General features: G+C 41.3%; 1 protein-coding gene across 1 annotated transcript; it reads right to left on the bottom strand.

Annotated features, from left to right (window-relative positions):
- Positions 1-1619: 1619 nt before the first annotated feature.
- LOC130913529 (PR domain zinc finger protein 12-like) lies at positions 1620-25107 on the bottom strand. The gene is made up of 9 exons (XM_057832204.1): positions 25010-25107; positions 24878-24933; positions 24805-24819; positions 13125-13361; positions 11973-12038; positions 9889-10013; positions 5491-5646; positions 4806-4920; positions 1620-2053 (listed from the first exon to the last, which is right to left on the bottom strand). Exons 1-9 carry the CDS (start codon positions 25105-25107, stop codon positions 1620-1622), a joined length of 1302 nt encoding a protein of 433 aa, XP_057688187.1.

The raw sequence follows: 25107 nt of genomic DNA, 5'->3' as shown, positions 1-25107 counted from the left end.
TAATATTTAATAATAATAATATTAGTAATATTTAGAAATATCATGCTCGTAAAATGTGACTCCTGCAATTCATTCTCTTGTAGTTCATCTGAATGTCCATGATTTTGGAAACAGCAATGTAGAGCTACAGCCTGTCTCACATGCATAGTAGGTTGATTTAACACTGCAAATTGTCTGGAGGTATGAGTTTGTCCGTAAATGCTTGTCCGTAAATGTTATGCTATCGTTTCCTTTAAGACTACGGCGTCTGTATGACTGCCCACTCTCCCTCTCCCCTACTGCTCAGCTGGCTGTCACACCGTGGTGAGGTTTGTCGTGTCATGGTTATTTCCTGCTTTACTTTGAAAGTCTTTCCCTCCTTGTTTCAGAGTACTTGCCCTTCCTCATGTGCTCCCTAATCACCAATTGGTTCCACCTGTTCCCCATTACCTTCTGTGTGTATATATAGTCAGTCTCCCCTTTGTTTTGTGCCAGAGTGTCTTCGTCCGCTGACGTGTCACCCCATGTGTTTCATCAGCGTGATTGCTCCCCTCAATGATCCTTTCATTAGGCTGCGTTGGCTTTCGTTTGAGCTCAAATTGATAACCCAAAACACCAAAGAAAGGTTCATAACTCTCCTCGTCACCATTAGAAGAATGTTCGTTACGTCGGATTCATCGCTGCAACTAGAAACAAAATTGTCCGCCATCATCGCCGCCATTCAGTACTAAGCACTGAGCCGGTTGTTTCCTTATAGTGATGTCACGCACACAATATGCTAGATTTCCGGCATCTCGGGGGCGGGTCGTTTTAGTTTAACAATCGACCTAATTTCTATCATTTTCTTGGTGTTGCGATGTGTGAAATTACACGAAGTGGCATGATATGAATTCAAAAGGCATGCGTTGATGGATAAATGATGGAATATTAGCATTTCCCCAGGTGTTGTCATACCCTTTAAAAATGATGCCTTGAATTATTATTTCGGGCTAACACGGGAGGTGTTGCACACATTAATTCAGTTAAATCAGTTCATGACACGAGAACATTGCTTGGTTGTGCTTGTTATCATCAGGGTCCACTGTATTGTCGATCGGATTTTGGCACAGCCATTTGATAGTGTTCCTTACAAGGAGAAAATTAGGGTATTAAGAATGATTAGTGCAAAAGGTGGGAAAAAGTAACAGTTTCCTTCAGCTCTCCTTGTATGAAAAGTTAAGCTAACTGATGGAAAGTGCTGTCAAAAATATAATCAAACCATCTCACTATGTGTTAAGATATCAATAAATAAACATTAATGTAGGCTGGGGAAAAATGAGCTTCCCCAGCTTTCACCACTGAAGCAGTTTATATATACATAGATAAATAGCCTATAGATACTGTATATAGATACATATGTGGTATCATAATGTTGCTACCACCTGCAAAATCTAATATTTTGTATTCATATTAGGATGAGCTTTTCCACGCAGATGCTAATATGTTCCTAATTAGCATGCTTGGCTAACACATGAGTCAATCCCAGATGCTGCTATGCTAACAATATATACCTGCAAATGCAAACCATCAGTGTTCACTTTAACAGTGATTTTCTTGGGGGGAGCTAACATTGCCAATTAGCTTTCGACAATTCCAAATATTTAGAGAACCATGCCTGGAATGTGGTGGACTAGGGAAGCAGGATGCGGCGGAGGGGTGCGCTCATCATGAACCAAGAGAAGGGGCCTTCCGGAACAGGCGCCTCCAGTGGCTGGACGGTGCCTTGCGCTCTTTTGGTGGGCACGCAGACCCGCCAGCTGAGAGTACGCCGACTGGCAAACGTGGCATTTGTACGGGCGCTCACCCGTGTGCAGACGTACATGGTTGCGCAACGTGGATGACTGGCTGAAGCGACGATTGCAGAAGCGACAGACAAATGGCTTATCCAGTGTATGGATCCGCATGTGCGAGCGCAGGTTGCTGCGAGAGTTGAAGCCACGGTGGCAGATGACGCAGCGCATGCGGCCCAGACCACCTGATGAACCCGATGACGAGGAGGAAGATGACGATGAGCTGTCGCAGACATGGAAATCATCTGAAAAACAGGTAGAAAATACAAGGCTATGTATATTAAATCGGTATATGTAATGAATATTAGTACTGTATTGTATAATTGGCATTGACTATTACGCAGTATACTGTTTTACTGTCAACATGCTAAAGCTGACATGGTAATCCTATCTTGCGAAAGGTGACATAAATACAAAACTTTTTTTTTTAACCTGTCCTGTTCAGCTGCTAAGACACGGAGAATAGGAATCTGAGTGTCCTTATGGTCTGCCATTGTAGTTGTTCATTATGTTTTATTCATTGTGAGAAAGCAGCGAACGGGAAGGGGTTGGGGGGACAGAAAGGAAGGAAGCAGACAGGAGGGGAAGAACAAACAACAACAAGAAATACATTTTTACACGCCTATGTTACCTGTGAACACAGTGGTGCTATCATTTGCTAATTATATTTACCCGTAGACACCATGTGGTGGGGCTGATAACCGAGGAGAAAGAGGAGGAGAGGTGAGTCAAAGGCGATATGATTAAGTAGGGTGAAGCGTACAAAAATCAGCTAAATGAGGTGTGGAACCCAGTATTATGTGAATCACAGTGTGGATATGTTGAGATGCTATTCTATGCTACCTGATCGCTAATCCTGGCACAGACAATCTCTACCTGAGTGTTTTCCCAGTGTGTCAAGAATGAGGGAACGCGGCACCGCCCCCTGCACAAGCCCCACCACCACCCACCCACCCAGACCCCAGCCACCGCCACAACCCCCCAACCGACACGGCACACTGCGGGACCCCCACAGCCCACTTGGCCCGGATCACCAAGTGGAGAGGGGGTGCAGCCAACAAAGAGGGGGCACGTCCTGTGAGTCCCACCATATAGAAAATGTGAGACCCACTTATACATAGGTGAGTACAAAACCTCGAATGCTAACATGCTAAAACTAATGTGCTACTGCTAAAGTAATACTAATGCTAAAAGCCCGGGTTAGCAGCTGAAGCCACTAGTGTGCTATCTTGAAGGCATCTCTAGGGAGGTTTCCGTTGCAACACACAACTTACTTACATTCACCCTCGAAAACCTTCACTGCAGATCCAGGTCACGGCACCAATGTAACCGGTCTGCAACTGTGCTGGCAACGCGAGCCGTCACCCTCGTCCAGGTCAGCATTTGGACCGCTACATCCGCTAATTAGATAATGTTTTTTGTTGTTGTTGTTTTTTTTTTTTTGTATTAAATAAGGAATTATTAAATATAAATATATACTCTAAGTACATCCATCCATCCATCCATTATCTGCCACTTGATCCGGGGTTGGGTTGCGGGGGCAGCAGCTTTAGCAGGGAAGCCCATACTTCCCTTTCCCCAGCCACTTCAACTAGCTCCTCCGGCAGGATCCCAAGGCATTCCTTGGCCACCCAAGAGACATAGTCTCTCCAGCATGTTATGGGTCGTCACCGGGGCCTGTCGCCGGTGGGACATGCCCGGAACACCTCTCCAGGCAGTCATCCAGGAGGCATCCGAATCAGATGCTCGGGCACCTCGGATGGCTCCTCTCAACGCAGAGGAGTAGCCGCTCGACCCTGAGTCCCTCCCAGATGACCGAGCTTCTCACCCTATCTCTAAGAGAGAGCCCAGACACCCTGCAGAAGGAACTCATTTCGGCCGTTTGTATCAGGGATCTTGTTCTTTCGGTCACGACCCACAGCTCGTGACCATAGGTGAGGGTAGTAACGTAGATTGACTGGTAAATCGAGAGCTTCACCTTTTGGCCAATCTCCTTTTTCACCACAACGGACCGGTACAGAGTCTGCATTATTGCCGATGCTGTAACAATCCACCTGTCGATCTCCCGCTCCGTCTTACCCTCATTAGTGAACAAGACCCAAAGATACTTAAAAACCTCCACTTGGGGCAGGATCACAGCCCCGACCCGGAGAGGGCACACCACCCTTTTCCGACTGAGGACCATGGTCTAGGATTTGGAGGTGCTAATCTTCATCACAACCGCTTCACACTCTGCTACTAACCGCTCCAGTGAGAGTTGGAGATCACGGCTTGATGAAGCCAACAGCACCACATGATCTGCAAAAAGCAGTGGTGCAATGCTGAGGCCACCAGACCCCCTCAATGCCTAGGCTGCGCCAAAAAATTCTGTTCATAAAAGTTATGAATAGAATCGATGATAAAAGGCTAACTTGGCGGAGTCCAACCCTCACTGGTAACGAATCCAACTTACTGCTGGCAATGCGGACCAAACTCTGACACTGGTCGTACAGGGACCGAACAGCCCTTACCAGGCGGCTCGGTACTCGGCCCCGTACTCCTGAAGCACCTCCCACATGACTCCCCGAGGGACACGGTCAAATGCCTTCTCCAAATCCACGAAACACATAGACAGGTTGAGTGAATTTTTTGAAAGGTTACTTTTACCTTTACTTCAGTAATATTATTCTTGGGAAATGAGACTTTTTCTTGAGTACAGTTTTTGATTACCCACCTCTACCTGTCAATTAAAAACCATTTCAGGTGAATATCTCTTGAAGCTCATCAAGATAATGCCAAGAATGTGCTAAAATATAAATCGGAGGGTAGGGTGGCTACTTGAAGAAAGTAGAACATAAATCATGTTTTCAGGTATTTCAGTTTGTATGCTAACTTAAATAATTCCACATGTGTTCGTTCATTCATAGTATTGAGAGAAATCTAAGAATTAACTAAAATAAAGAAAATGCACTGATGAGAAGGTGTGTACTTTTGGAATGTACTGTAACACACACTTACCACTTTTGCTTTTCTTTGCCTGCTCGTCATCACCTCCTGGAATTCCAGGAATTCCTAGGAAGGTGTTTTGGGAATTTCCATACCAGACTAGTAGCTCCTGGTCAGGAGGGATAGTCTAGGGACCACACAGAAAGATCTGGTTAGATCACGCTATGCTATCCTATGCTATGCTATGTTGCACCTTCCTACACTGTATTACACTTGGCGCGCACAGGGCGACACTTCTTCAGCATTCACGTTTTCATTAATACAGACAATTCAATGCAAAGTCAGTGTCAAAGACAATCAACATTTTAGCTATTTGTATGTTATAACATTTAACAACTATTTGTTGTCATGAGAATAATAATCCTCATTGGCCATGAATGCAAAAGAACGATTACAACAGAAATAGACACGAAAAACACCAATACCTATTGGTACCACACAAACGCATAGAGACTACGGGAGCGCACTAAAAGAACAAAAGTAGGCATAAGGACTTAGCCAATTAAACACAAGTAAGAAGTCACAGGTTAGCCAAATTTTTAATCAATTTTGATTGTAGGTGCCCACTTCTGTCGTCAACCAACCATATTTAGCCATAACAATCACAACCAAAAAAAACAAACAAAAACAAAACAGTCTTAACGTCATGACAGTCATGACGTGCAGCACTCTGATCAGTCATGGCGACTAACGTTACCTGCAGTGCCTTGTAGAAAATGGCGTTGGCTATCTGCACAACTTCAAGGTTCTGCTCATGCTCATTACGAGCGCATTTGATATACGTCATCCAACTGCGTTGCTCTTCCTGGCTTGCATCCACGAAGAAACGCACTCCGCCATCACTGTTGAACACCTAGCACAAGCAATCATGAGCAGGGATTCATAACACACAATGTATACTTGTCACTCACACACACTAATGTATACATAGCCTCAAGTGACAAAAATCTATGTGCCAGATATCTTATTTCTACGGTTTGTATTTGGCGTAAAACATTTTGGGGTTTTTGTTTTTGTGACCTTTTCAGACAAATGCTGCTTACATTTTGAAAGGCCACCAACACGTTGTGTTTTCGAGAGACTTTTTGTACAGCTTTTTGCCCTTTTGTTTACTTTTTGCTTAGAATTTTTCAGTGTTTTTTTTTTTTTTTTGTGAGCGGAGAAGCGTCGCTTTTTACATCAGTCCACGAGGGTTGCAATTCCACTTCGTTGACGCCAACGACCAGCAAGCAGGCTAAAATCTTCACATGCTAGTCTTCGGCCAAACAACAACAAAAAAGTAACATGGACTTGTTCACCACCTGTTCCCTCCTTCGTGGGAGGCTTTCCCTGCTAGAGGAAAGTGTCAATCCGGCTGAGCCAAATAACCACTTACTGTACATTCATGTGGGTTGCGGGGGTGCTGGAGCCTATCACAGCTACTGTAACTCTAGGCACCCTGAACAGGCTGCCACCCAGTCGCAGGGCATACAGTACACTCACAGCTATGAACATTTTGGAGTGTTCAATCAGCCTACCATGCATGGTTTTTTGGGATGTGGCAGGACCCCGGAGAAAACCCACTCAGACAGGGGAAGAACATGCAAATTTCCCACAGGAAGGCCAGAGCCAGGATTGAACCCAAAATCCCAGAACTGTGAGGTGGATGTGCTTATCACTGTCCCACCGTGCCGCCTTCATAATATCAATTATTTTAAAACAAGAATAACGGAGAAAAAGAATTGTTTGTATTAAATGCCTCATTGAGTGAGTCCACTCAAATTCACTCACCCTTTGGCGCTCACACAGCCAAAAACAGCCTCTCACTTACACAATGTATGAGTTGGCACAGCACACTTCAGACTTAGAGGTTTTTGTCAGGCTTTGAGTGTCCTTAAAGTGCCTGTGACACGAAAAAGCATGTTTATTTCATAATACACGCGGTATTTTATGCCCCTGAATGATATGGACCGCTTGGATGTGTGTTGAAGCGATCGCTATTTTTATTTAGTTTTTTGAATCCCGTGCCATGAAAATGAGTGACTTCCGGCTTCGATCTTGCATTGAGGAGGAGGGCGCTGTGACGTGTACGGTAGAAGACGTCCTCTTCACGCTACAGTACTGTTGTGTATGAGGACGAAGGATTTAGCTGAATTTGCGGATTAATACGTTTATTTTTCGCATCACGCCAGCCAAACGGCTGCAGAAAAATCATTCTGTATGAGGGAGAGGCGTATGCGCCTTTTTGGAGTTTCAAAAGGTTCCCATTCACCGTGGATATTTACTGTGGGACCATTGGGCTTACGAGGAAGTGAGTAAACATCTTGTTTTGTATTATGTCAAATACGAATACAGCGATTACAAAGTAAACACTACAAACTTCCTTTAAATAAAGGACTACTTACGTTTGATCATTGATAGGCATGTAAAAAGCTCTCCTAATGCTCATTAGCAGCAGCACGTTAGCTGCACAACAACTCCAGCCACCCTCCTCCGGGGAACGAACTGTAAATTGCTCTCCGCCGGGCGGTTTGCCGATCCGCAAAGACAATCGACAACCAGGTCGTCATGTCAAATAATCCAGGCTAGTTATGTGTGATTTTCCGCTTTTGAAGACTTTGAACCATCACTCGGTTCGGGTTAGCATGTCGGCTAGCTGTCACGCCTTCTGGTTTGTTTACATTCTCCGAAGCCTGGGAAGGGAAATGACATATGTCCCATTGAGGTGTCATAAAATATCGTTCGGGAGGTGCGACAGTAAAGGTGAAGTCGACAGTTTTGACCATTATGGAGTAATTTTGCCATGTCGTCCTGAATAAATGCATTTTTATTATTTCATATTCCATTCAGCACAAGACTGTTATTTGTCATGACCATGCCATTTATTTAGCAATTGGGGAAAAATACTTGGATAAAAAAAATATCCTGTAAAAATATTGAAGTAAAGAGACAGAAACAATGACATTTTGCCGCTCTCTTCGTCGCGTTTTCCTCGTTGTGAATAGTTCCCCCTTGACGGGCTGACTGGTCCTTCTCAAGCCATTTATATAGCTATTGGGGAAAAATACTTGGATAAAAAGAATATCCTGTAAAAATATTGGAGTAGAGAGACTGAAACAATGACATTTTGCGGCTCTCTTCATTGCGTTTTCCTCGTTCTGAATAATTCCCCCTCAATGGGCTGAAAAGTAAAACCGATGAGCCCAGTCTACCGCTGACGTCATCCACCTGTTGGGGACGCTAAAGCCCTATAATGGTAGGCGTGGCTAACCGGCAGATTAAAAGACTAATTTCTCGTCATCTGTGCTTTGCTAAATTGTTGTATATAGTCGAATCGTCTCAAAATATGATTCTAATTCACATAATAATGCCATTTAAGACTTTTTTTCTCGTGTCATATGCTCTTTAAAGTGGGTACAGATGGCAAAAAGTACCGCTGAAAATGACCCAGCAGGTCTTGTTGAAATTCCCCCATGAGACTGGAGTCTGGAGATACAACAAGGGAACAGGCTGGGCAAGGCTGAGATGTGCGCAGTCAATCAGCTCACAAGATAAATCCACACTTATTTGTTCTATGGTTTGTCAATCACCATTCGGGAAGTTCAGATGCTGCGCAGCCAATCAGCTCACGGAATAAAGCCACTCTTATTTGCGGTCTCTTTGTGTCATAATAATATAGGGGCTGCTGCGATGGAGCTCATTTATACATCTATAGACCCTACTCACCTACGTCACAAAATGACGTGTCGCTGTATCCGGCCGCCATATTGTACCTATTTTTTAGACCTATTCTCATTGTTTTCAATTAGTCGTGCAAGTTATAGAGCAATTCATGGAAGCCCCAGTGTTATCTGACGCTGTAAACTCATTGGATGCGTTGCATAAAAGGCATTACGTGGAAAAGCTTCAGTTTATCCATTCGCCAGATCCGTATTTGATGCCTAAATCAATGTTTTTCGACCCGCTGTCTTCGCCATCTTTGCCTGACCCTGATATTTACAACTATCTTGTCCACACAAAATCAGCCTATTCTCACGAAAGTTTGAAAAACTTTAAGAGCTTGGAGGCTTATAAATGCTATGTTGCTGGTTGGGTGAAACAGGTCCTCGTACACGAAAATTCGGCAGGAATCTTGTGCTCGGAAGGTGAGTTACGAAATTTTCAATCCAAAATCTTTTGTTCTTGCTAACATCCACTGTCAAGTCTAATGTATTTCATGTCATTTGTCAATGGAGCTAGGGCTTTTAATGTTAATATGGTTTAGCGATAGCACTCTCACTACATACATATATAATATGTAATAAATATGAAGTGCGATAGCACTACTCCAGATTGTCCTTAGTTGAATTTATTTTTTGGCTTTTGACCTCAATAGTGAAATTGTAAATTAATTGTATGACAACTGTCTGATTATCCCCTTATAATCATATATTTTCAGGTAGTTCATTCACAACGTCTGAGTGTATGTTGTCGGCGATTAGCCTAGCAATGATCTTAATTGTGGTTGTCAGCCCAAAACCTTCTAAATATATATTAAATGCATCTTACTAGATATAAAATGACTACTACATAATCTGTGGTAGTCGTTTGGAGCCCAGTTTTCTCGTCGAATTGCAGCAGTCAATCTCGGTCTCCTCTCCGTAAAACTTCAAGTCTCTCCGTTTATCTTCTCTGTTTTTGCAACCGACCGCCACACACGAATTCACCATTTTGATTATTAATGTTAACGAGCAGAAAAACACGCCATAATAGGAGGAATTTACGAAGCGCTAATGCATTAACATGACGAGTATACGGACATGGCCCGGGGGCGTGGCTGTGACGTCACGTGAGTAGGGTCTATACCAGGGTTCACTAAATCCGGACCTCGGAGCCACTTTTCCTGTCGTGTTTTCCATGTCTCCCTCCTTCAACACACCTGAATCAAATAATCAGGATCATTATCAGGCTTCTGGAGAGGTTGCTGATAACATAATCATTTGATTCAGGTGTGTTAGGGAAAAGAGACGTGGAAAACACGACAGGATAGATAGGATCGAGGTCCAGATTTGCTGAACCCTGATCTATACATACATTGAAGGAGTGAGTGTGTGCATGTGTGTACGGGAATGTATACCTCCCACATGAGATTGTTGTTCTTGTAGAAGTCGATGTGTTCCGGAGAAACGAGGCGTCCAGTAAACGGACCCATTTCAGTTCCAGCCTTGATCCAAGTCTTTGAGAAAATTCCCAGACCTTCTCCTGAAACCCACAGACATGCACGCAAAACACGCATTAAAAGGAAAAAGCTACATTGGATTCTCTTCATTTATAAAGACGACTGATTTTGGGGGGGGGAATGTTTATCACTGATTCTTTAGAAAGTTGATGCAGGAATTTTGAATGGTGCAATTTTGAAACACTTCTTGTTGGTTTGAGATATTTCCTGATCATTTTAGGGATCTGCATGTCCAATTTAAGGCTTCTCCAATTCAGTTTAATTTTTGGACACTTCCTATTATTATGGAGGCACGCATTGTTCCTTTTTAAGCAATTCCTATTATGACGGGAGCATGTCCCGTTCATTTTAGAGCTCTTCCTTGCAGTTTGAGATACCAAGTGTTCAAGGCCCTTCATATTAGTTTGGGGCTACTTCTTCTTCATTTTAAGGCCCTTCCCTTTCAGTTTGGGGCACTATTTTTTTTTTTATTGTGGGAGACCTGTACAATTTGCAGTTACTTTGTATATACACAGAAAAAAGTCCATTGTTGAATGGACTCCCACAGTTTATTTTAACATTGTCTCAGTTTAAAGTCTCTATCTTCCACAATGGGTTTTCAAAACTGCATTTTGTCAAGGAGAAATAAAAGGGAAAACAACAATTATCAAGACTCACACAGCTCCATAACTAATGAAATTGTGCATTAAAAATACTGTTTTGTAACCATTTGCTCCTGCATATAGTTGAAAGTGATGACGTCGTCACAGGCAAGGATTTCTGCAGAAGGCGTATGACTCGTGTGACGAATCAGAATACAAAACTGAAAGTGAGTCAGAGGAGGATGTAAGTCACGGATAACATGATTATTCCTGCCATGTTACTATATGAGAGAGAGAGAAAGAGATAGAGAATAACTTTTTCTACTGTTTTGCATCTATAATCCACACTCACACGCATTTTTCAACGAGGGTTCTTAAAAACGCCGTCCAAAGAGAAGATGTGCGAATTCTGCGTTTGTGGCGCCATCATGTGGACACTGATAACCGATTTAAGATTAAGATTTAACTGTAGTCACTGACTGCTACAAACTTTGTCCCTACGTCACACATGAGACTAATGTTTGCATTTGGAGTAAATTAGAAAGGTGCTTTTTTGCAATTATTTTTCACGCATTGTTATAAATGTATACTTAAAAATGAATGAATGAATGCGGTTGGCTGTGGAAGTTTTTTTTTTTTCTATAGATGTGCGGGTGTGGACATAATTATTTTTTCCCGATGTATAGGGCATGCAGGATCCTCGGTTTAAAAAAAAAAACGCAGCTAGGGGTAGATAAGGCCTAAATATTTCAATATTTCAACTTTCTCCAGAGTTAAATCAACATTTTTTAAAAATATATATTTAATTCTGAGGAAGAGAATTTTTAATTCACACAGCAGCGCCAAATTAACACTATCGGAGTAGACAAGTCTTCTCAGACACATTTCCCCCGTAGTCAGGTGGTTTGACTCCTTAAAAGGGACCTATAATTCAACACTGGAAAATTATATTTATGTATTTAAAAAATAATAATAATAATACATTTGTGACAAAAAATGTATTAATTTTGATCAATGTTCTTGATTTAACGTTGTCACGTTAGATCAAAAACATTATGAAAGAAATTATGATACACATGGTTATTATCTGAAACATTAAATGCGTTTGTCCATCGTCATGTGAAGAAGCTGTATGGCGTCCTGCGGCAAGGATGTTGGGGGTACATCATGAATTGATTATTAAAAACATGTTTTAAAGGGCCTGGTATTGCAACAAATATTGGCACGTATTTTATTGTCCTAGACGTAACAAAAACGACTGCAGAGAAAAGTCCCACCGGGCCCTAAATTGTGCAGATCTAGCCGTCATTTTTCATTATTAATCTTAAACTTTATACTACAGTGATATGTGTGTGTTGGGGGGGGGGGGGGGGGCGTGTGTGTGTGGAGGGGTGTTCGTACCTGGAATGGAACTTTGCGCAATGATCACCTCGCTGGGAAGAACCAAGCTGGACAACTTTTGAACCTCTGCGCGGGTATACACACAAAAACACACACGCGTGGGCGCATACACACCGACACATACAAATCTGGTTTTAATTCGAATTCAGCACAATTCTCAAAATGATTGTTAACTATAAAACCGAAGGCTCGTTTAAAATGAACCGAATCGAACAACCCATAAAATGTGAAATTAAAAAATCAGCTTTTTCCATTATGAGTGTTTTAGCGGCAGACATCTGAAAAAAATAAAAGCAGGCAAAAATCTGCATGGCAAAGGTAATGACAACATGTCTCAGACATTGAACAAAAAGAGATGCAGAAAGACATCAAACGAATTTGATGGGGAAGTCAAGTAAAAATATAAAATAAAATTATGAACGCGCGCACGTAACAGCTAAGAAGGCTTCAAAAGGCCGCAAAGCATTTTGGACGCTCAAAATTGTGAATTTTTCTAATGAATAGTAATATTGACATATATATTTTAAATTTTCTCCCTCGCTAAACGAATTTTGAACGTAATAAGCATTTCCCATTATTTATGCTGTTACTTGAACTATTTATTATTAATGTAATTTTAATTTTTTTTAAATATTGGGATTAAAAAAGGTTTTAATGCTTTAAAATGACTTATTTCAACAAACGTAGGAAAATACTCATTTCAACATTACTGAATACACTAATAATTGAGTCATTTAAAAAAAAAATCTAAATATTTCATCATGTTCCAGTCATGCGTTAATTTATTAAAATGTTTCAAATTCTAAAATATGATTAAAAATATACTTTCAAAAACATTTTTAATCGAATCTAATTTTAACTACAAATTCAGAAATATTAAATGAAATTCAATCATTCTATTTAATGTAACTGTGAAGTGACCAGGTGACGTAAAGAATCTCAATGAATAAAAACGAAATTACATGACATCATTTTCATCATCATATTAACAATAAATTACATCAAAGTCAGTTTTCATTCATTTTATGATTAAAAATTAATATCATGCAGCCTAAACGGATGGATATTCCAAAATAATATGAACCACACATAATAATATGAACTACACTAATATGATATGGAGATTTATCATGCAGGGTGATTGCGTCTGACCTCCAGAGAAAGACTGAGCGAGCACTTCGGCCGTGAAGGCTGTTTTGGGGCTCGTGCTCGCCGTCGCGTCGTGTGTCAACTGCTGCTCCCCGTGCACGCGCCTCCAGCGTCCATACAGGAAGCTGTGCACCACGTCCGACGTGATCACCTCTGACAGAAGCGGACCCGCGGGGCCGAGGGGACAGAGAGAGCCCGCGCCGGCAGCGTGAGGCCTGGCGGAGCACGACGACTTCCGGCCTGAGGAGGACGAGGCGGGCAGCACGGAGCCCATCGCGGCCAAACGTGAACAGAGCGAGAAAGTAAACCAAACCAAATCAAATCAACTCTTTCAACTCAATTTTTCTTTCGTTGGGGCCTTTACAAAAAAATTGTTTTTCTTTTGGGGGGAAGTCAACAAGTTGAAGGAGCAAAATGAAGCAACGAGCTCAGCACGGCAACCTTTATAGACTTGTCGTGCACGCACGCGGGGGTGCGCGCGTGCAGGCGTGAGTGGCAGCAGGAGATGAGTGTGTGCAATGCATGTGAGTGTGTGAGACGGGGCAGGGGCGAGTGTTTGACGTGATGTACGCGGTAAGTATGTGTGCGCATCTATTTGTCTGAGCATGGAAATCTCAACAGTGTGTGCATCTGAATTGGAATACCTAAAACTGTGTGATTTGTTGGAATTGATTGCATATCTTGTGACGAGGAGGTGCAAGTCACTGTGGCAGTTCTGTGATTACCGACACCGCGGGAGATAGGAATAATCACTTTATAACGACGGGGGCTTTTCTTCACTTTGGGATCGCACACGCACGCACGCTCTCACTCAAATTAATGTAATGATTTTTGACTGGTATAATTTTGAAATGTTTTCAGTTGTGGAATAATGTTGGACTCATGCTATGTTCAAGAAAAAAAAGACCCAATGCATGAAATATATGGGTAGATGTGTTTGCCAGTATGGGGGAGAAACCGGGAAAACTATAAACATATTAAATGTTTATTTGCAGAAACTAAAGTGAAAACCTCTGGATTTAATCACAGTAAAAATATCACTGTAAATTCTAAAAAGTTTACTTAAAGAAATTTAGGAAAGCGATTACCTTGGGAAAATTAAGTAAACAAACTTAATTGTGTTAAGTAGTGTGAAATTATTTGTATAATGTATCTTAGTTAAATTCAAATCAAGTTGTTACAACTCAATTACTTTGAGTCAAATTAACAATATATTCTGCCAAAACAAGTGGGCATCACTTGAAATTTGTATTACACTTTACTTAAGGTATCTTAGTGTAATCCACTTCAATAAAGTTGACAGGAACTCAATAAAGATAAATCACATTAACTTAAAATATGCCAAAGTAACTATATACTGTTATACTATTACTTTCAGGTATTAATTTTTTTTCAAAAGAGTCATACTGTAAGGTTGATTGAAAATAAATTTTTTCCCAAATAATATCCTAAAATTGAAAATTTTAACAATACTGCATGTTCTTTCACTGTTAGCACTTATTTATATATAAATAAGTGCTAACTTACTGATATACTTTGTATATATACAAAGTAAATATTAAGTGTTAAAGTATTAAATTATCACAAATAATTGTAATAATATATATTTTGCCGCCCTAAAATTTTCTCTTATGTTTACACTGCAGTACGAGAACAGCTTTGTTTACTGTTGCTATTTTATAGCATAAACAAAACAAAAAAAAGCCAAATTCATTTCGATGTATTTGACTCCTTTTCTTTGCAGAGTTGAATGAATTCGGAAATAAGGTTGCAAAACACTTGGAGAATTTTGTTATCCAGCGCTTTTAAGTGAAAGAAGTCAAGCGTTTTCTTTGTTGAAGGGTAGCTCAAGGACAGGATGGGAGCCTCCCAATCCGAGGGATTGGCAGGCTTTCATGAGCATCAAAACCTGTTACGTGTGCATTAGAAGGTCTTAATCTCGCTAACAAAAACAGAGCACTTAGCTTGCTGGAAGTCAGAGGGTGGGCACTTGGCACTGGCATGGGAATGCACGGGGCGCCATGGTATTGGCACGTGCACGCAACACATGCAAGCGCTCCTTTTTGTTGAGTCGTCAAAGGGCCTGAGGAAGAGCGAGCGCGACTCAAAAGGTGCTGCGGGTGCGAGCAATCTTTTTACTGCACTCTGCTTTGTTGCAGAATGATGCGCAAACGGAGAAAAAGTGCTAATATCCGCCGTGTCCAGAGTGGTGCAGGGAAAATGATAACAGTGATCTGATAGTTGATTCACATTAAAAGTATGTCTCCATGGAAAAGAAATTCGATATTATCTAAGAATGAAAACGAATAAAAGTACAGTACAGTAGTACTTCTACATACGAAGTTAATTTGTTCCAGGACCTTGTTTGTAAGTCGAAATGCTCGTATGTTGTGCAGGATTTTCCCATAATAATACATTATAATTCCATTAATTCGTTCCACAGCCCGAAAACCTATAGTCGAATCCTTAATAAATACTGCTGGTACTATTGCAAATAGAAATGATAGCAAAACTAATAAATCATCAATAAAAATTGTAATAATAATTAAAGGTGCACCGATACCGATACTAGTATCGGCAGGGGGCGCCAATCCGGCCCAAAATGGTGGTATCGGTATCGGCGAGTACCAACAGAGACGGCGCCGATACCATTTACCGGTCCATTATTATAACATTTGACCGCAGCCTTTTTTTTTTTTCTCCTGGCGCTCACTACACTTTGTCTCTGTGTTGTGGGATGACACGTGAACACCAAACAGCTATCGCTATTGGCCTGCTCCAGACCAATGAGAATGGGCCAATAGCCACTTCTGACCAATGACATGGCCGACATGGCGACATGGCGGCGGTCGGGAAATATTTCAAAATAGAAATCCCGTCAATTAAAATCAATGGCTGCGTGCAAGATTTGCGGCCTGAAAGTTTCGAGATGTGGAGTTAAATCGGCCAGTTTCAATACCTCGAACCTGATAAAACATGTGAAGACGAAACGTGAACGAACACAACGAGTTTGAGCCTGCAAGAGCAGGACTGCTATCCAGAGGAAGGGCGCTGGACAGGTGCAACAATCTCTGGTCAGTTCACTACGTCTAATTTACTTTTATTGTCTTTTACTGAAAGAAATGCTGCAGTAATTTGGGAACTGTTTCCAAAGTAGGGTTGCCACCTTTCAGAAATAGAAATAAGCCCCCCTGAAAAAAGGAGGCTAATAGAGAGATGGGATGCTGTGGTCAATTATTATTACTTATAATTGTTAGCGTCCGCAAATGCAGAAACAAGGTTGGACCTCGAAGCGGACAACAAGCGGGGGATAAGTACAAGGGTTTAATGATTGCAAACAAAAAATAACACGCGATCGCGGGATAGTAGAAATAACAAAAGGAGTCCGTGACAGCAAGTCGACGGAGCTCAATACTACAAACTCGAAGGTTACCTAAGACGATAGGCAGCGAGCCAAAAAGCCAAAATAAAAACACTCAAATACCTGCACAGGGTAGAGTTTACAAACGAGTGCAGCACACTAACAGAAAAAACCCAATGCAGGGGCGTAACAAGCAAATGTAGCGAGACTATAGTGCGAGATGTCAAATGGCGATCAGCAAAGCAAATATCTCGGCAGCCTTCTCTGAGCTCACCTGTGCTTAAATGCTGCGTTGATGAGCCCGCATTGGATTCAGGTGCGACGTCAGGAAGGCCCCCACTAACAGCCCAGCAACAAAACACAATCTAACCAGCAGCAGAATGTGACAATAATTTCATGAAAGTTTCACTGTTTGGCCTTTGAGAGGTTTAAAAAAAGTTTACTCGGTTCATTCAGTTTATTATTATGAACTTATTTTTACTTTCTTACTGTTGGGCTAGTATTATACTTTGTACTACTCTTTTTCCTATTTTGCAAAGGTAAGCAACAGCCTGACAAAGCCTTGATAGCAATGATTTCACATCCAATTATGTAGCTCTTTGGGAAAAAAAAAAGAAAAAAAAAAAAAGTGGCGGATGTGATTTGCGTTCTGTACCTCACGCACCAAGTGGCTGACATGACAGAGTGAGAGAGAGGTGCATTAGAGTTTTTACTTTCACTTTTATTCTGTTCTAGGACAGTAGGCGTGCTGTGTTGCACAAGTTCTGAAATAAATTATTAAAAACCTGATGAAGCTGGCGATGTTTTCTTTTCCGATATTACAATAATAATAATAATTGTCACGTTAACCTATTAACCTGGCGAACGGTGGTCGGAGGAGGACCGTCCAGATCGTAGACATTCTACGGCGGTATTGTCGGGCCAGCTCACAGACGCGCACACCACGCCCATATTTTTCTATCAGTTCCTTCTTGATTTCAATGGTAAGCGTCACCTTTTCCCTTTTTTTCACCACCTGCACTAACATTCTTGGAACCTATGTTGATTTCTCTCAAAGGCATATCAGCCGTGCGTCCGTCTTGCAGGAAAACAAAGAAACTACGGCGGTCATAAATGGTCGTATTTCGAGCATGTCGTCGGATATACAGTAGAAACACATGGCGGGTTAAATTCTACGTCGGATGTCGAAAAGATCGTGTGTCGAAGCAGTCGAAGAAGTATGTCGAGGTACCACTGTATTCGAGTTTGCATGTCACCCCTGATTTACAGATGGCCTTGCCTCTCACTGCACTCCTTGGCTAACCCAGGAGTGTTAAACTGATTCCATAAAAGGGGTGCAGTGTGTCCTGGTCTTTTTTACATTACGGACAATTCAACCAATGAAGTTTCAGCTAAAACAAGCATGCACCTGACTGCAATCAACTGATTACACTTGTAAGACACCACATTGTTATGAGCCGATCAGGAAAAGCCGGGGACCTAGTTGCAGAGGTGGTTTGGATTTCATTTAAAAAAACAAAAAGTCTCAAACAAAAAATCATCATAAAGGGAAAAACGCACTGCAAAACGAGTAGTTGAAGAAGTGTGGTCTTCTCAGGACTGAGGATACCAAGTGGTCGTGCTGGTCATCTGGCAACTGGTGTATTGTGTGTCTGGGCTTAAAAAGCCTCTACAAATCAGCCATAGGTGTTGCTGGTTAGCCTCACCCCTGAGGAGACCGATCCTTCTCGTACCCGTGCAGCCTACAGACAGGCATCAATGCTGAACATAAGGCAGGATAACAACACAGAATGGTGAAAAGGTATTCATCTTGTTTGGTTGGAATGAAATACAGCACCTACTACAGCCCATTGAGGACCGGTTTGACACCCCAGGGCCCCTTGTGCAGAGACGTCAAACCCCAAAACATCCTTGGATGATTGGCACGTTAATATCATTATCATTTTATGGGTGTGATATCACATGTCACGTGACTTGTGCTAGAGACAGACGGATATTTCATGAAGACGTTGGTCATTAAATATTGATGACACGCACACACACAAATGCAAAGTTCAACTGTACTTACAGAGCACTTTACTGTACTTAACGACCACATGCATGCAAACGAGCACTCACCGTTAAAAGGATGACACGAGGGCCCACACTCAACCACAAAAAAATGACTTCATAGCCACATCAATATGATACGCATACGCACGCATAAAAACACACACACCCCTTTCACACACACCAACACGTCAAACTGTCTTTCACACAAACACACCCCAACACCTCTTTTACGCACAAACACACACATACAAAAAGCTATCAATAAAATTGTCAGTTGAACTTTGTCTGATTTGTTTTTTTTGTCTAATATTTCTTTTCCTTTAGAACCCTAACAGACTCGTTGTGTATGTGTTTTGTAGTAGTGCTACGGATGGGGTGAGAGGTCAAGTATTTCAAGTCCTCATGAGATGATGAAAAGGTCAAAATGTTTAAAATGGGGGGAAAAAAAGAACATTTTCATTAGACACAATGACAGGCGCGCTCGCTCAGTCGCACGTGCACTCACACGCCAACCAGATCGTCAACAAAAGGTGAGCGTCTATTCACTTCCTTTCCTTTCAGCGCTACAAGGTCAAACACAAACACACCCCCACACACACATCACTAATTGAATTCTATAACCCGCTTTGTCACCATTTTCACTGTGTCGGCGCATGAACAAATGCTTCCTAACTCGTTGACTGCCATTGAAGGCAATGGACGTCCAATCCATATTGGCCGAGTCAAGATGAATTGCGCACCTGTCGCAGTCAATGTCATGAACATGATCTTTCACTGCCAATCCTCCCATTTTAACTCGATGGGGCATCTATTGCCATCAACGGCAGCCAATGAGCTAATGGCTGCACTAGAAAAAAGCTTGTGTTACATGTGTATTATTTGTATGTGGGAGTGCGCATTTCCAAATATTTTTGTCCAGGGGCCATTTTCAGAATAATCGAAGGGAAAAACATGATAAATATTGTCATATCATATGGCACTAAAATGTATATGGTGAAAAACAAAGACAAGGCTGAAAAAGCAGTTTCTGCTCTTGCACCCCATTATAAAATAAACTGTTGTATTTTAAGCCAAAAGAACAGTTGTGTTTGATAGAACAATATGTCTATATGCTGCCATAGCAGATTCATGGCGCAATAAGCCCCCAATTATTTTTAATTTGTCCGTTTTACCCCGGAAACCCCCTTTCACAGAGGTCGCGCAACCGCTTTTGTTTCGACCTAGCCATAAAAAGAAGGAAAGTAATCATATTTATAATTCGAAATACCTGTCATTTTTAGCTAAGACTCATTAATTGATGTCTAATATTTTGTTTAAATAAATATTCCCTCGCATATTTTAAACTTTTAAACGAATTACGTCACAATGAAAAAATTGCCGTCTGTAAAAAACTCACGGATATCTACCTCATAACTATCGCTTGATTACATTTTTTTGTGTTACTGTCGTATTTTCCCCAATATTTTAGAGGGGGGGGTCCCCAAACTTTTTCCTGTGAGGGCCACATAATTTTTCCCTTCTCTGATGAGGGGCCGGGGTCAGTTTGTAACAGAAAAAGTGTGACGAATGCAGAAGTGCCTAAATGTAAAAATGTATTGTTTTTCAGAAAGCCACAATCAAATAACCCTTTCTGGATTCTTCACAGAACAAAAGTAAATAAAATAAATATAATATAATAATAATAAAAACACTATTAATTAAATAGATAATAACCAAATAACCCTCTCTGAGTTCTTCACAGAAAAGGGCCAGGAAATAAATAACACTATTGAGAAATTTTTTTTTTAAATGCTCTCTGGTATTGTTCAGGGGGCCGGAACAAATGTGGAGGCGGGCCATATCCGGCCCGCGGGCCGTAGTTTGGGGACCCCTGTTTTAGATGATAAGTAATTGATCCAAACAAAGAAAAATTGGGGGGAAAAAACGTTTAAAATGGTAAATACAGTATATGAAAAAGAAAATCTCGACCACTCCTTGAAGTCTGCGATTTCTGCATTGTGACCCTTGTTATTTTACTATGTTTGACCCATAAAATCCCCCAAAAATCCAGCTGTGCCCATTCACAGCTGTGTCTTGACACTCAGTGATACATGCTACTTGGAGTTTTTGGATCGAAATAAGGTAAGAACGCGATAATATCTCGTTAAAGTCGTGGCGTCTGTAATTCTGCTCTTGCGTGCTCTCACCTCCAGATAGGGTTTTGCTGTTTAAAAAACATTAAAAAAAAAAAAAAAAAAGCCCTCCTGTTAAAAATTTTTCTTCCCCCAGAAAATCGAGATTTTAAGCCTTCCAAATAATGTATCACACATGCATATAGGACAGTTTTGAAATTTGGCCAAATTGGGGCTCTCAGAGCAGAACTTCAAGTCACCTGAGTGTTTTCCGCCATATATGTCTACCATATTTTAATTTCACTGGCTGCACTTATGTCTCATACACTGCACTATTCAAATAAAAAGACAGGCAGGCCAGTCAAAGTGAATTTTAATAAAGGGCCCGCTTACCGAAAATGCAGAGGGTTAAATCTTGGTATATTGAGAGACTTTTCACACAATAATTTACAGATACTACTGTAATGCACCTTCCGTATTGAAATAGAGGGTGAATGCTTCCCACACTGCAATGGCCTCTCAAGCTGCTCTGTTGGCAAGAAGTGTGCTTACATCAGGCAGAGGATGGCTATCAATGGTAGCAGTGGCATTCAGTCTTTCAGCTGTTTCTGGCCTTTTCCTTATGTAGTTATGAAGAACACAGGAAGCCTTCACACACCCTTCCACCACTTTAGGTCGCATTTCCAGTTGCCTGTACATTCTCCACTGGTAAGCAAGTATGCCAAATAAATTATCTACACCATTCTGGCCCGGGAAAGTCTAGTTGAAAGTCATTTTTGCTGCAGGCAGGCCTCGAACAAGAAAGGGCCTCTCATGAGGTGTGCTCTGCAGCTTGGAAAGATAAGGTCAGCAGGCAATCCAGGCTTTCCAGACACAATAGCCTTTTTTTGTCGCATCCTACAACCTTTTATTTATTTATTTTTTATTTTTTTTGCTGTTCCAGAAAACGTGCACATTTGAACCAATCAGACCTAACCATCTTTGCTGATCACATGTCAGTTTTTCAGCCAATTGAGCGGATAAATGAGTCCAGGCGTTTTGCTTTGCTGCGTGAGTTCGCACATTGACGTGACTCATCATCGTCAGACTCAGATAACTGTAGCAGCTGGGGAAACCTCCATGCCGTCCGTGGAATAAAATAAATAATAAATATTGGTGGAAACGGATGATGTTGCACAAGCACTTTATTATGCTTCCTGTTAACACTTGTGTATGTAAATCTGATGTTGGTAGATCGTATTTTTCTTGGAGATGAAATGCATGTGTGGCAGCTTAGCTTTTTTTAGTTTTTTTACATAGCGTTTTGACAGTTGCCGTCATATTTTCGGAATCAAAGCACCTTGTACCGGAACAGCATTCGGGCCCTCAATCTTATACCGGAACTGCATTCCTGACCGTTCTGGCCAACTTTCACCCCTGCCTCTCCCACCGGGCACTCTCAGATTGCTGCTGCAACTTTTGGCACTATTGCTGCCACTGTGGAGACCCCAACATGGAAACTGTCAGCAAGAGTCCTGTACGAGTCCCGAGTCGCCATAAACCTGTAATACATAACATGATAGCGCCCTGATTCCTCTCCACCTGAAGACAAGCTTGTATGTAATGCTACATCTTAGCTAACACTTAGCGCTTGCACATACTACAAGTCGGAGGAAAAACGAAGATAATGACGCATGACGTCGGCACATTAGATTTTTTTTTACCGTAAGTAATAAGCCCACATTATAGCATTGATGACTGAAAAACAGACGTTTTTGGACAGCTTTTTTACGGCTACCTGAAAAAAATCCTACCTAAAATATGGCTTTGTCGCAACAGGTGGCTCTCAGGCGCCAGGTCCACTCTGCTGCCAACATATTGTGCAGAGCCTCTGCATATTATGTGGCCAAAAGCTAGCAAACGAGGCAAAAAAGCCTTCAAAGCTGCTTCGAGGCAAAGAAGCCTTCAAAACTGCTTCGGCACATAAGAGACTAAGCATCCTGGAATAACTTGGAATTTTTTTAAAGATAAAAGTGCGAGCACAAAGGACAGACACAATGACTACTGAGGGCCACCACATCAACATAAGCGAAAGTACTGCCAGCATCACACCTCACTGCGAACCGTATTGGCCAAGAGAGCAAAGAAACCTTTCACGTTTGGAGAACTTATGTCTGCGTCCGAGGATATTTGCCATAAAGTTTTAGGAGAAACAGCTGTTAAAAAGGTTGCACAGGTGCCGCTTTCTGCTAGCACCGTCACGCTGATTCAGCGTATGGTTACATTTTCCCTGCACTTAACATTCGTTTTTAGCCCCATGGTGTTATTTTAAATTTGCCCTATTTTTCTTCCACGCATTGACTGACAGTTAAAAAAAGGCAAACATCATGTGTCGATTTCATTCATCATTTTATATATTATACTAAAGATGCAAATTTGCAGTTTAAAAAGGGCGATGCGACATGTTTCCATAGCTGTGTAATCAATATTCATCAAGGTGTAGTAGAAAACAATAAAACTGAAATAAATTATGAACCATGCGATGATTGTTGGCCTGGGGGAAAATGAAGGTCATGCATGGGAATTCAAGGTCAAGAAAGAAGCTTTTCTTTCTCTGAGTGACTTGTACACGTGTATACTATGCAGTGCACAGAGAGAGCGACGGCGCCATCTGAAGAGCTTGTTGGACAGCAAGAGGAAACCCTAAGAGCCTTAAGTGGCTTTAAGTGGATCTGTATTTATATGCGCAGATGTGTTCATGTCCATTTAAAATATGGTGATCACATAAATAATTATTTTTTAAAAAACACCTTTAAAAAGACAGTGGCACACAAACAAAAGAAGGAAAAACTCTTCAATTTGAGAATGAATATATATGAGCACGTAAGTACACCCCGCCACACAAATGCGCACACCCCCACACTGTATGGCTCCTATGGAATCACATTTTAAAATACATGGATTTTATTTATTTATTTATTTTGGCTCTTTCATTCAAAAAGATTCCCAATCCCTGGTTTAACATATGACAAGAGGCCTCAAAGTGAGGAGGTCAATCGCTCTGAACAGTGTCAGAATCAAAATGGTTCAAATATTCTCTTTTGTAGGGTTTTCTGTAGAGAAAGAATTTTATGTGTATTAACTAAGTCTCCGTTTTGTAGCGGTCTACAACTTAAATCATATTTATATGAAATTATCTTAAATTATGGTACTGAGAAAAAAAGAGTTATTTGTTAAAATTCCTTTTTTTCCTCCCTCAAAAGCATTTTTTCTTGGAGAACTGAGAGTTCTTATAACCAGTGTTCGTACACATTTCATAGCCAAAATCAAGCACCTTTTAAGGACTTTCCAGACTAGATGTTTAGTTTTTCCCGAAATATTAGAGGTTGTCCCAATGCTTTTTTTTTGTTTTGTTTTTTTAAAATCATTTAGTTTGAAAGTTGCCTATTCTAAAATTCCCTGCTATATCCTGTGACGTCATTACAGTAAAAGGGCTCTCTTTCAAATTGCTGAAGGCAATAACAAAGCATACACGACGAGCTCACAAGGAGACTGAGGATATAGATGCGATTAAACTTTTTTTTTTTGCCGATGATGACTCAGCAATGCCATAGACTGCAATCAAGTCATAGCCCTTTGGTTCGAAGCCACTAAAGGCTGTTTATAGGACAACGAACCAGAACATTTGATACTAACTACACTGAATATTGAACAAGCAACCATCATTAATTTAATGAGGCTTAAAAAACTGAAAATGAGTTTCTGTGCCTCTCGTTAATTCCTGTTTGCTGGTGTTTCTCTATGTGGATGAGTCATTTATTCATCTTCTATGCCACATATCATTATGAGTGTTGCAGGGGTACTGGAGCCTAGAATCCCAGGTAACTATGGGCAGTAGGCAGGGTGTACCCTGAATCAGTTGCCAGCCAATATCAAGGTCTGCTAAGAAGACAAACAACCAATCACGCATAGTCTCACATCTAGGGTCATTTTGAAGTATTTAATCACCTATCATTAATTTTATTTAGGACATGGGAGGAAAACCGAGTACCCAGAGAAAACCCACGCAGGCACAGGGAGAAAATGCAAAGTTGGAAGGCCAGATCCATGGATTGAACTCTTGATCTGCTGCCGCTCGTTTGCAGCCTAATCACCTCCCGGATTGACTATTGCAACTCACTTTCTCTTGGTCTCCCTCATGAATACCTCCAGAAACTGCAGCTCATCCAAAACTCTGCTGCACAACTAATCACAGGAACCCCCACCACACACCACATCACCGCCATCCTCCGTCAACATCAGTGACTCCCTGGAAAACAACAAATTACAAAATACTCATTACTTTCAAAGTGATTCACGACCTGGCCCTACCCTATATATCTGACCTAATTCGCATTAACACTCCTCCCCGCCCTCTTCTACTCTTCACCTCTTTGTCCCCCGTATCTATTTTAGAACTTTCGGTTCTATACAGTTCAGCCAT

This window comes from Corythoichthys intestinalis, chromosome 3 (assembly GCF_030265065.1).
Source record: "Corythoichthys intestinalis isolate RoL2023-P3 chromosome 3, ASM3026506v1, whole genome shotgun sequence".
In the NCBI taxonomy this organism is placed as follows: domain Eukaryota; kingdom Metazoa; phylum Chordata; class Actinopteri; order Syngnathiformes; family Syngnathidae; genus Corythoichthys; species Corythoichthys intestinalis.
The sequence above is the reverse complement of the archived record's forward strand: the minus strand, read 5'-3'. Positions and strand labels throughout refer to the sequence as shown.

Bases quoted from the DNA above. Each gene is read 5' to 3' on its own strand.
- LOC130913529 (XM_057832204.1), bottom strand. From the start codon at position 25,107: ATGGCTGAACTGTATAGAACCGAAAGTTCTAAAATAGATACGGGGGAC. The intron at 10,014-11,972 runs GTACGAACACCC...TGTGGGTTTCAG, and splicing joins TGCGCAAAGTTCCATTCCAG to GAGAAGGTCTGGGAATTTTC. The intron at 2,054-4,805 runs GTAAGTGTGTGT...CCTGTTTTTCAG, and splicing joins GGCAAAGAAAAGCAAAAGTG to ATGATTTCCATGTCTGCGAC.